This window comes from Protopterus annectens, chromosome 2.part1 (genome assembly GCF_019279795.1).
Source record: "Protopterus annectens isolate FY-2018-M chromosome 2.part1, PAN1.0, whole genome shotgun sequence".
NCBI lineage: Eukaryota > Metazoa > Chordata > Ceratodontiformes > Protopteridae > Protopterus > Protopterus annectens.
Genome location: NC_056729.1, coordinates 695,933,655 through 695,946,121, shown reverse-complemented (window position 1 = coordinate 695,946,121; position 12,467 = coordinate 695,933,655). Strand labels below are relative to the sequence as shown.

Below are 12,467 nucleotides of genomic sequence, written 5' to 3'. Positions count from 1 at the left end.
GCATATTACAACAGGAAGTCTTCAACAAAGTAAAGGGTCACATAGATCTGAACTCTGAAAGATGATCAAGGACAGGGAAGGCACGCTTAACTCATATTAGGTGAGGTGCATTTCTGGTGAAAAAAAGACTACTACCTAAAAATAAATCAGACAAGTACAGCACTGCTTATAATGCCTTATATGTGGAGTCATGCTACTGTATATGGCAAATACTGGAACCAACAACAGACAGCAATTAATCTTAATATAAAAATCTTTATATTCAATGTCAGACTAACAAAAAGTGTTTTAAATGAACGTGCCTTGTTACCAAACAGGAATCTGAGGGTTCCTTTTGCAGGAGATGCTTGAAATACTCTTCCACAACCTCAGCAGTTAGAGCTCTCTTTAAATAGGGATAATACAGGGGATGTCGTGCTATAACACCTAAAATACACAATAAAAACATTAAGGAAACATACAAGCCCTACAGCATATGAAAAAGAAGTAAGTTGTACAAAGCATAGGATAATTGTCAACTACAGGCATAGTCACTACAGAAAGAACAACTTATTCAAGGACCTAACTCATAAATGTGCAACGAATCATCACAAACAAAGAACTATGGTCCATTTTATTTGCTGCACTTCACTGACTTGAAAGACCCCATTCAGTCTGTATTACTTCTTAGGAAACCAAATGTGGTATTTACTCTGGCAAAGAGTAATTTGGGAGATGGACTGGGAAAATCCACAACTATTCACTGATAATTACACATGGGATTTTTAGCATGAATCTGAACTAACAGGAGTGAAACTATGAAAAAAGCATGACATCCCATACTCAACAATGTTGACAAATTTGTGCATCCTGCATTAGGTACTCCATGCTGGATACAGATGTTTATAACAAAATGTTAACTAATTATTCACTGTTAGTTCAAAATAAGAGTTTGTCAACTATCATTACATGTAAAACCATTTTCTTTGGCTATATGTGAGTCCTATGACATTAAAACTCTGCTGGAGTGAGACGTCACCCAAAGTGAAAAAAGTATTATATAAAAATAGCAGAAATGACAGATCCAGCATTGTGCATAACTTCAGTTGCATAATTATTCAAATTACTAATATTCAGTTGTCAAAAACTGAACAAATGAGATGAAGCAAATAAAAAATACATACAAAATAAAATATAGGTCAACCGAAATATTAAAAAAGTGCATACCTCATTACAGCATTATCACTGTAATTTTTTCAAACAAATCTCCAGATGCCTGTAAGAAGGGCAAATCACAAATACTGGATAGTCTGACAAATATTTATTCCTTCATTTTCTGACACACACACAATCCTCTGAAAAGTCATGTTACCTAGCCAAAAACACTGAAGTAGACTAATGGAATAAAATGGTGGCACTCTTTACTAAACAAAATAAAATGCTAGAAGTGTACTGACGTAAAGGAATGAGTTACACCATAAAAGCATTTGCTATGATGGCAGTTCCAGTTCATATATTAACCATAGTAATATCAAATTCTGTATAGTGCAAAAATACAAAACTCTGAATGTATATATCTATATATGGGTATAGTTAAATACACTGAAGAGCCCAAGTGTTGATGTCATGAATATTGACACTGGCAATGATGACAGCTCAATACACATGCCTTTGAGCAAACCACGAACAAGCAAACTCAAAAACAATTTTTTTTTTGCAGGGGACAAGTCCCCTACAGCCCTCATTCTCCCTGTTAATTATATACACTAACTGTGAGACGGTAAAATCCTCAGAGTAAGGGCATATTCTTCAACCTCAGGGAATGTCAATCTCATCACACACCTGTCGACCAATAGTTCTACCAACCAAAGCAAGTTGACAAAACAGATGTTAAACTAAGCCACACTCAACTAACCCAAGTATAAAACATATATTTGTGTATGTAAGTATATATGCATAAACATACATGTGTGCATGTTACATAAACATGCATATATATATATATATATATATATATATATATATATATATATATATATACATACATATATATATACATACATATAAATACATTTATAAATACACAGACACATATACATGTGTAAATATAAATATATATATATATATATATATATATATATATATATACATATACACACACACACACACACACACACACACACACACACACACACACACACACACACACACACACACACGTGGCTGCTGTTTGTCAAAAGTGCAAAACTGTCAGCATACCTGATCGAACATGCAGCTGTACAGTGGGGTTTCAGGGAATTTGCCCTTTCCCCTCTGTAGTGCAATCTTGCAGCTGATATATATAATTACAGGGGTTATGGAGGACATTTTGTTGTGAGTTTTTTGATCAGCAATCGATTGATAAGTTGTGCTCGATCAGTTGCCATTCAATGAATGAAAGTTTTGACCAAATGTTGGGCTTTCACACACACACACACACACACACATATATATATATATATATATATATATATATATATATATATACACATACATGCATCTACACACACTCATATACATTTATGCTCAAACACACACACATATATTTGTGTGTGTGTGTGTGTGTGTGTGTGTGTGTGTGTGTGTGTGTGTGTGTGTGTGTGTGTGTGTGTGTGCGTAAATAGTTATATGCATACATATATGGCTATATATGTGCACACATACACGTATGCACACACGCTTGCACATGCTTCAGGGATTTTATGAAACAGCACCTTAAAGGCATGTAATATTGGTACCATGCATACTCCTAAGTATGTTACTGCAATTATTAAATGGACTTCCTTTTTCAGTCTGAATTTTGTTTACTACATTGCGGACGATAATTACATATGTTGTAGGGTATTTAATGAAAAATAGCTCTTTTGTTCACTTCTGACTACTGTACAGTGTCTTCTTAATTAATGGGCAGAGCATACAAATATATTCTATTAGAGAATGAATGTTCTCTTAACAGAGTATTAAACGTACAGATAAATCCACCCCCCCATCCAAAAAAATCCCAAAGTCGTTGCTCAGTGCCAGCAAACTGCCGTTGTGACGCATGGATGAAAACAAAACAAAACAAAAAAACAAATGGCTGTCATCTCGTTTCCTCTTGCTAAACACAGCTTAGCTGTGATTAGTGAGAGGAATAAATTAAATTAAAATACAATAAAGCAAACTAATTATGTTGTCAAAATCAGGTCAAAAAGGCAGAAACACACAGATATACAGCTAGTGAGGTTTAACTTTACTGGCCTGAATGTACCCATAAAGAATTAAAAAGTAAAAAGTCATGGTCATTCAGATGCCATTTAGCTGAAACATTATGTCCTTAATGGTTAATTTGCATATATCCCATAGGCTTCTACTGCAGCATGTTTAAGGTATTAGACAGTGAAGACTATCTTGGCTTGGTACTTCTTGTAGTTTTTTTACTGAACTGCTTGTCTCTGTGACTTTTTTATCCTTTGGTTTGGATGTCATTTGGGATATTCAGTAGGCATCCTAATGTTTACGGACATCAGGGTGATTAATTCTATGCTTCTCAGGGCTTCCTTGCAGCTAATAAAACAGCAGTCTGACTGCAATTCACATAGTAAATGTTGAGGGTAACATCTGAAAACTCTGCAACTTGCAAATAATCAGAACAGCTTGAAAATGTGCTCCTTGTCAAGAAACAGGTGATTCAATACAGTATGACTTCTTTGCACAGCATTTAAAACTCATCAGTTTTGTCCAACTTTTTCTTTTTTTATGAGTACCAAAAGAAGGACTACATGTGAGGGATGGAATGGACAATGCTGTTGTGTATGTTGTATGTTTTTTTAAGAGGTCAAGGAAGGTAGAAGTATTTATGAAAGCTATTAAATGAACTTTAAAAAATACAATGTAAAGGGAGTATTTTTATACTCTATTATAGATGCACAATCCTAAGGCTTAGGTACTGTGATTTTGCATCTATAACGCATATATTAAAACAGTAATATGTAAATTATTAGTGCAGTGCACATGACTTCAGAAACTTCCATATTAATTCACTCTCTTAATCTGACAAAACACCTCTTGGACTATTCTTTGGTAGCTCTTGTGAGTAAATACATATTGGCTTCTCAATAAAAAACATCAGCTGCCAAATTCATTAAATGCTCTGAAGAAATTTATATTTTGCAAGTTTGTGTCAAAACAATGAAAAGTTAAAGTGCAAGTCTGCAGGCCAGATTCAAAAAAACTTGCTCTTTTTTTTTTTTTTTTTTTAAATTTTTCCAAGTCTTTTGTGTTTCTAATACCATGACGGGAATGGACCTTATTCCTAAGTCAAAGTACGATCAAAGTTCATGAAATTAGTATTGTTTCAATGTTTGATGTTAGCCAAAAGTGCTCTTTTCAGCACCTGCAATGTGTCCAGTAATGACTCCTGCAATTCGTATGGAGTTACATGTATTGATAACATATCTAAATATGACTGTAAATTATTTTTTATAAGACCACTTGCTCCTACTACTATTAGAACTGTCTGGGTATCTTTCTTCCACACTGCTCTCGTTTCTGCCTGCAGATCCTAACATTTTATGACTGTACCCAAGACACTGTATTCACTGGGTGTGGCAATTTCAATGATCAGTGCTACTCTTGCCTTTTCTTGGACCAATATATCCGGTTTTCTAGCATCTGCCTTTTGAATTGTTGGAAATGGATGATCCCATGTGATGTAGACTTTTTCAATTTCTATGATGCTTTGTGGCTCATGTTTCCAGTGTTTTTCAGCCACTTCAATACTATAATGTTTGCACAATCCCCGGTGCAAACTTTCACCACATTATTATGCCTTTCAGTATGCAGTCCTTCTGCCATTAGTATGTCACACCCATGAGGTGTGCAACTCTTTCCAATTTGGTTTTACAAAACCTACATTTGTCAGTTTCTCCCACATGTTCAATGGACTTTATAAACCAACGTGTACGTAGCCTATTATCTTGGACTGCCAATGTTAACCTTTCATCTCTTGGTTTGAATTCATCTCTCCTTAACCATTCCTGCGTTCATTCCTGATCAACATGAGGTTCTTTCAAAAGTTTTCTATACTTGCAAATACATTTATGCATTTTCCACATTTCTTGCCATCTCATCTTATCCTTCACCTTATATTCTTTCTTTTGTTTTTTGGCTCATTCAGTTGCTGCCTAATTTTTATCTACGTCTGGTTTGATTGCCATTCCTGCTTGACGCCGACATACTTCTGCTACATTAAGCACAGAAGTCATCTTAGACTTACTCTCTTCATGTTTCAAAACTTTCATTATGTTTGGGTTTTGTCAGCAAATATGTGTGGAGTCCCACGATTGCAGATATATACATATAATCAATTACAAGTAGGACCATCCCTCCTTCGGAATGGGAAATATATAATCCTGGCATGCACTGATTTTTATAAATCATTTGGTGAGCATGAAGCATCCTTCTTGTTTTCTTATCTATCCAGCATGTTTTGGAGCCAGTCAATCACTCTAAAGCTGTAAGTTAGGACAGGAAGAGCAAATTGTTTTATAACTTGGATTTTGTTCCTAGATGTCAGTGCTGTTTTCAGGATTAATTTAAGTCTTCTGAAGTATTCCTTACTAAGTTTTATTCACATTTGTTTGTGTTTTATTGTTGATCCTTCATCAATTCCCAAATATTTATACACTCTCTCTTGCTCAAGTTCTTTTATATCACATTCTTGTCCCTCACTGATGTTTTCCTGGCATTGCAGTTATCCTACTTTAAAGGTTGCTTTTGCACATTTATCATGACCAAATGACATTCTTATATCATCTGAAAAAAGTTTTGACAACTTGCAGTTGTGCTTTCAGTTCCTCATCTGATCAGCTATACAGTTTTAAAACATCGACAAAGAGAAGATGAGAAGTCTTTACACTTTGTTGTTTTCTAGGAGCCAGATTGTAGCCATGGCCTAAAACTGTTAAGTAGACAGCTTAATGGGTTAAGGGCAAGGGCAGAACAGCAGTGGCGACAAGAAGTCACCCTGGAATATCCCCCTTTGAATTTTTGATCCCTGGGGTAATAACTTCTCCTTTATCATGGCTTAATTGCAAAGTGGTCTGCCACTGTTTCATGGTCACTGTAATGTAGTCGATTAGTGTAGGGTGCATCCTATACATTTTTAAGCACTCTTTTATCCATGAATCTGGGATACTATCAAATGCTTTTTTGTAGTCAATCCATGCCATACTCAGATTCTTTCCCTTTTTACAGTTCTCCACTATGACTTTATTTAACAAATGATCCTTTATTCCATGTTTCTTTCTTTTATTGTCCTTTTGTTCTACAGCCATAATTGAGTTTTCTTCTAAATGACTATAAACTCTGTCGGCATCAATTCATGTGTATAGTTTATACATCATCAGACCCTGCTGCAGACAATCAAAAGATAACATATAAGGAAAGGAAGTTGTCCAAAAACGTAAGCAGTCACTATGCCACAGACTCACCATTTTGGGTTGCAACCGGTTCATTCTCCAAAATAAAGCAAACCAACAGTATTTACATACTTTCTCATAGTCAACTTAGTCACTTACAACAGTTGTGAACATGTATCGTTCATAAGCCACTCAGTTGCTATGCTGAAATCACACATTAATGACCCTATAAGAAACTATATAAAAAATATATATATATATTTTTTCAAGTATACCTTAGCGCAAATCAGTGTCAGAATATTATGAAATAATCTACCTCAACAACATTAAATGCAAAAGTGAAAGTGCAAAATGTTTTCTGTTTTCCTTTTTATTTTAAACAGGTAATAATTAACAACAAACATCAATAACGATATGCAACACACTGTGCAATCCACATGCATAGTGCACATCACTTGTACCACCTCAGCAGCTGTCTGCTATTACATATTCTAACTTCAATCTAGTTTACTTCATTTTTAAAAATAAGTCACAGTCCAAAACTGGAGATGATAATTTACCATTTAACTGACATTACAGTTTTTCATACAGCCATCCTACTACTCACTAAGAGTAGTAAATATAAAAAAAGGCATCCCAGTTCTCTCATTCTCTTCTCTTCCCTCAGTACCAACATCATTCCTTGTAAAATATCTTAAGAACTCAGATGACTTTAAAAGTCAACAATGTCTCTGCAGACAGATCAACTCATTTCAGAACATACTATAGACTTTTTCTAGTCCTATATAGTCACTCTGCTTTTATTAGGTGATACCAGAATGACCACTTGTAGTGTAGTGTACTCTTCCTTTAGATTATTGCCTTTAGCTCCAAGGATCATTCATCATGTCATGTACTTCCTCAATGGGGGCATCACCTCCTGATTTCCTTTTCTTTGTTGTTTCTTTTTAGCTACTAACATAATAAAACCTATCTTCTAATTAGAAAGAATAGTTCCTAAGTTAATATTAATGTATTACCTACCAACTTTTTCAGACATCTTATAGAATCATCCTACACTGTAACTGCTTTGTGTATGACCAAAATACAAGTTGTAAAGGAAGAGTACACTACACTACAAGGAATGATGTTGGTCTGCAATTACGTTGGAGCTCCCCAGGATATGTGTTGCTATCAGAAAGCGGTTGGAAGCTATCGCCCACTGCCAAATTCTCATGGCTTCTCAACACAGGGGTAGGATTTGGTTCCTCCTTGCTTGTTGATATACCAGCCCACTGACATGTTGTCTGACTGGATTGCAATTGTCCCAGAAGGGAGAGCCGAATGAAAGGCTTGCAGAGCTAACAGCACTGCTCTCAGTTCCAGAACATCAATATGCAGGTGGGCGTCTGAGGTAGACCATGCGCCTTAGACTGTCTTTCCCTGGTCTCCACCCAATCAGGGAAGCATCTGTGGTCACAATGGCTCTGGGCTGACAGGACTGAAATGGGCAACTCCAAAGTTCTGTGTCTGGCTTCATCCAGCAAAGGAGGTCTTGTTTGCAGGAGTTGGTTATTCAGATCTGGTAGTGAAGGGGGGTAATAGTTTGGGAACCATTGACAAAGAAGGATCCACACATGAAGCTTTGCTAGAGGCACTATTGGAATCGAAGCTGCCATAGAACCTAGGGCTTAAAGAACTTCCCTTGCCGAAAATTTTGTGTGACAGAGTATCACTCTGAGCTGGAGCCTCAAAAACATTGGATTCTGTGGTTTGGGAGTGAAATTAGACAGGACTGGGTGTTGAACACTGCTCCAATGAATTCTATTTGTTGTGTACGAGTAAAGTTTGATTTCTCCCAATGTATCATTATTCCCAACAATTTTTCCAGAAAGAGAGAGCGTACTGCAGTGCTGTTACCAGAAGATGCTCGGTAGAGGCAGTGAGGAGCCAGTCGTCCAAATATGGAAACATCCAAAACTCTTGTAGTCTCAAGTGAGCTGTGATGCCCCTTAGCCGGAAGCGAAGTAGACTCCTGGAGCATTTGTCCATCTTGATGTGGTAATATGCATCCCAGAGATCTATCGAGCACATCTAATTGCCTTCTCTCAAAAAAGCAAGAATGGACTGAACTGTGACCACCCAGAATTTGGCTTGGGGGACAGACTTGTTTAAGCTGCTGAGATCCAAAATGGGTCTCCAGTCCCCTGTCTTTTTTGGCACCAAAAAGAATCTTGAGTAAAATCTGGATCCTCGCTGGTCTGGTGGGACTGGTTGGATGACTCTTTTTTGAGACAGCTTTATTATTTCTGAAGCTGCTGCTTCCCTTTGACTGGGAGGAACATCGGGAAGCTTTCTCTGAAGATTTGGATGAAAAGAAAGGGGAATGGTGCAACCTCTGGTGATGATACTCTGCATCCAACGATCGGTGGTAATAGAATGCCAGGCAGCTTGGTGCAGAGTGAAACAACCCCCTGACTGCTTCGAGAGGTAAGCAATCGGGCTGCTCAGGAGCACTAGTAAGGCTGCCCAGAGGAAGAGTCCCTGGTGCCCTGGTAACGAGGACCACCTCTACCTCTGTAGGGGTGTCTTCCGGAAATGTTACCCCTCTGCCCTGGGGGTATCACCACCACATGCGGCACGGAAAGGACCCTGAGATTGTTTGTGCCACAATTTCCCATTCCTCTGGTTCCTGGAGAAGGTACGTTGAGGATTGGAAAACCGTAGGCCTACAGCAGACAGGGTCTTTTCATCTTGCTTGCACCTGGCTAGTGTGTCCTTCACTTTGGAGCCAAAAAGGGACAATGCGTCAATGGGAGCATTTAAAAAGGAAGACTTGAAGGGGTCTGCGAAGTCAGAAATGCACATCTGGGCATATCTCATGACAATGCCCAAACCCACTGCTCTGGCCACCCCTTTGGTCGCATGTGAAAGCAACCTCATGGATGAGTTGGATATCGATTCCAGGGTTGCGAGCTGCAAGGCCACTTTGTCCCTGACCTTGTCAGACAACTGTCCTGTGAGTGTCCTAAAGATTTCAGAGATCAAGTCTCTATGGAGCCTCATAAAATGTGCCAAATAGTTCAGGGACCATATAGCAAAGGTCCCTGATGCAAAAACTCACTTCCCAAGTCTGTCAACCATCTGGGACTCACTATTGGGCGGGTGGACAGCGGGACTTTCCTTAGGCAAGTCCTTTTTAGTGGCCACCACCACCACCATAGTATCGACTGGTAACCCCTTGGACCAATGTGGGTTCTCCTCGGGAGGGGGAAAGAATTTTGTCAGGTCTCCAAGCAATCGCCTCAATGGAATCAGGATTCTTCCACATACACTGCATAACGAGCTGGATGAGTTTGTCTGCAGGAGGGGTCACTCAAGAGGTAGAAGGCTGGGTGTGAAAAGCCTGCAGGAACACGGACTTCTCACAGGAAGGGTTGGAGGGCTTCCAGTTACCTCTCTGTTTTACCATTTCCTGGATGTCTCTGAAGGAGACATCATTAGGAGGTGACTGTGGGGACCCCTACACCATCATCATAATCCATGTCTTCTGTCAAAGACTCCTCGGGTGAGTCCATGTACTTCCTCTTGCACGTCCTTCTCTGAAGGGGCTCCTCAGTGGGTGCCTCTGAGTAGAACTCGGAAGAGCAGGTACCCTGAACAAGGGTGTTCTGTGGCTTCTCTGCCTGTTGTCCTGGGGGGGGGGGCGTGGCAACTCTAGCTCAGGGAGCAAAAACTGGCATTCCGACATCACAGGAGTGCTTCCAAAAGCGAAAGCCCTCTCCATCGCGGGGCCAGGTTCACCTTAAGAGGGATGAGAGCCCAGATCTGACAAAGACAACCTCAGAACCGGGGTCACACCCCACTCTGAAGAACCCACCCCCATGGATTGAGCCTCAAACAGGATCGGCATGGATGATGCTATCGACAATGAGGATGGAACACAGGAGAAACACGGCTCTGAACCCTGGGTCAAAGAGTCTGCCCCCCAATCCCCAAATTGAGGAAGGACTGGTTCCGCAGGAACCGAGGACCAAAGAGACAAACTCGGAGCCGGAGTGAGGTGCATTACTGGCGCTGAGGAAATGGGTTCCAAGGAGGATGTCAGAGCAGAAGGCTTTGGAACCGAAATGGTCAAAGGAGGAGAGTAAGATGGAATCAGTGAAGAAAATGACCCAAGTCCCGCATGGGGAAGAGCCTTAGAACGTGTGGGTATCCCCCTGGCTACCAAAAGCTGGTCCAGAAGATGCACCACATAGTGTTCTGTCAGGCTCGTGGTGGATCTAGTGGATACTCTGGCTGGGGAGTCATTCAATGAATGGGCTATACACATGGCCCAGAAATGGATCAACAGAAGGGGAATATCGGGTCTGTGGTGTAAGGTCTGCCAGCACTGAAGTCTCCAGTTTCAAGACTGGGAGTAATGGGGTCAACTGTAGTTTAGTCGGTAAAACGCTTGGTGCCGAAATGGCACTTAGAGTCGAAATGGTCTGTTCCACAAACGTCAGTGTTGAAGGTTTCAAAGGTGTGCCCTGTGCTGAAGTGGCTGCAGATGCTGAAGTCAAAATAGGCATGGTAAGGTCTATAATCGGTGCTGGAGGCAGGACTGGTGCTGAAACTGGTGCTGGTGTTGAATGTTTTGAGATGCTCGGAGCTGAGTAAGATGGAATTTAGAGACAGATTTATGCTCCGAAGACTGCTTTGGGACCTTTGGCTTGACTGGTTTACCCTGATCACACGATGGTGAGGAGGGAACCAAGTGGGACCTCTTTTTGGCCTTAGTGGAAGGGGTTGAGATGTCCATTGCAGAAATGGCCTCTGAAAAGGGAGACTTAAGTAACCCTTTCAGTATCAGTTTATTTTTGCGCTAATTAAGAATGCATTGATTGAAACTTTGACTGTGAGGTATTTCTGTGGCCTTTCCAGTTGTTGCAGATGTCTTGAGAGGTACATACCAAACGGGGCACTGTATTCTATAATGGGTCTAATGAGGGATGAGTACAGTGGGACAATGACCTCCTTTTTTCTGGATGAAAAGCCCTTAGTGATGAGGTGTGTCACATAGAAGGATTTCCTGACTGTTGTGGCGATGTGGTTATCAAAGGTGAGACCACTGTCCACCTGTGTCCCTAAGTCTCTTATCAAACTTTCGGTGTTTAGTGTACTGCCACCTATATGGTAATTCATGGATACATGTTTTTTCCCAAAGGGGATAACTATACATTTCTTGGCATTGAGCTTGAGCCCATGGCTCTGGCACCAAGCAACTGTTTCTGACCAAAGTGCCTCTTTGGTCCTCTTCAAAAGGAACCTTGACGATTGGATGGGAGAAAGGAAATTCACCCCAGGGATCACATCAGTCGCCCTGCTAGACAGGGGTCCAGGGAAGTAAATAGTGTGGGAAGAAATAGCCAGGGAATTGTTATGGCTAGGCTTGTATAGGCCCTAGGGCTGATAGCCTAGTACCAACCTATGACAAATGTCACAAGGAGGCTGCACTGAAAGGTGTGGCACCCCCAAACAGTATACACAATCATCGTGAGAATCACTATTAGGTAACTTGCCCTTACATGAAGTACAATGCTTAAAGCCTGAAGTACCTTTCTTATCCAACATCTTGATAGAGAAACCACAGGCCAACATTATAACCAGTCAGAAAAAGAAATAACCCAACTACTGTTCAAAAAAGTCACAATTGTACCAGTCCAGCGATATGAGAAAACAGGAACCCCTTAGTAAAAAACAGTCCTAACAGGCTACAGGAAAGAGAGGAAAAAATGCCAGCTATGATATTGAAGGAATACCACAAGAGTAAGAGAGGAAAGGCTGTACCAACAATGGTACTAGAAAGATTACCAACAGTAATAATGGATAGAAAAGAGAAGAACAAAACAAGGTCTGAGAGAAGAAAACAGACTAGAAATATTATTCGCTTTACAAAAAAGGAAGATATCCAAAGTTTTATACACAAATATCAAATAAAGTTCCTCTTAGCTGAGAGCTCGGCTGAAAAGCAGCTTTATGGCTATGCGGCATACGAGATCAGGGGTAACAGGGAGAAGGGTATTC

The 12,467-nt window shown here is 39.9% G+C and overlaps 1 protein-coding gene across 1 annotated transcript in view; it reads right to left on the bottom strand.

Moving 5' to 3' along the window:
- Positions 1 to 268: 268 nt before the first annotated feature.
- LOC122794902 overlaps positions 269 to 12,467 on the bottom strand; it is a 2,498,277-nt gene continuing 2,486,078 nt past the window's right edge. Inside the window, exon 18 of the mRNA XM_044063498.1 lies at positions 269 to 426. Coding sequence (XP_043919433.1) covers positions 269 to 426 — 158 coding nt within the window. The remainder of the gene's footprint in view (positions 427 to 12,467) is intronic.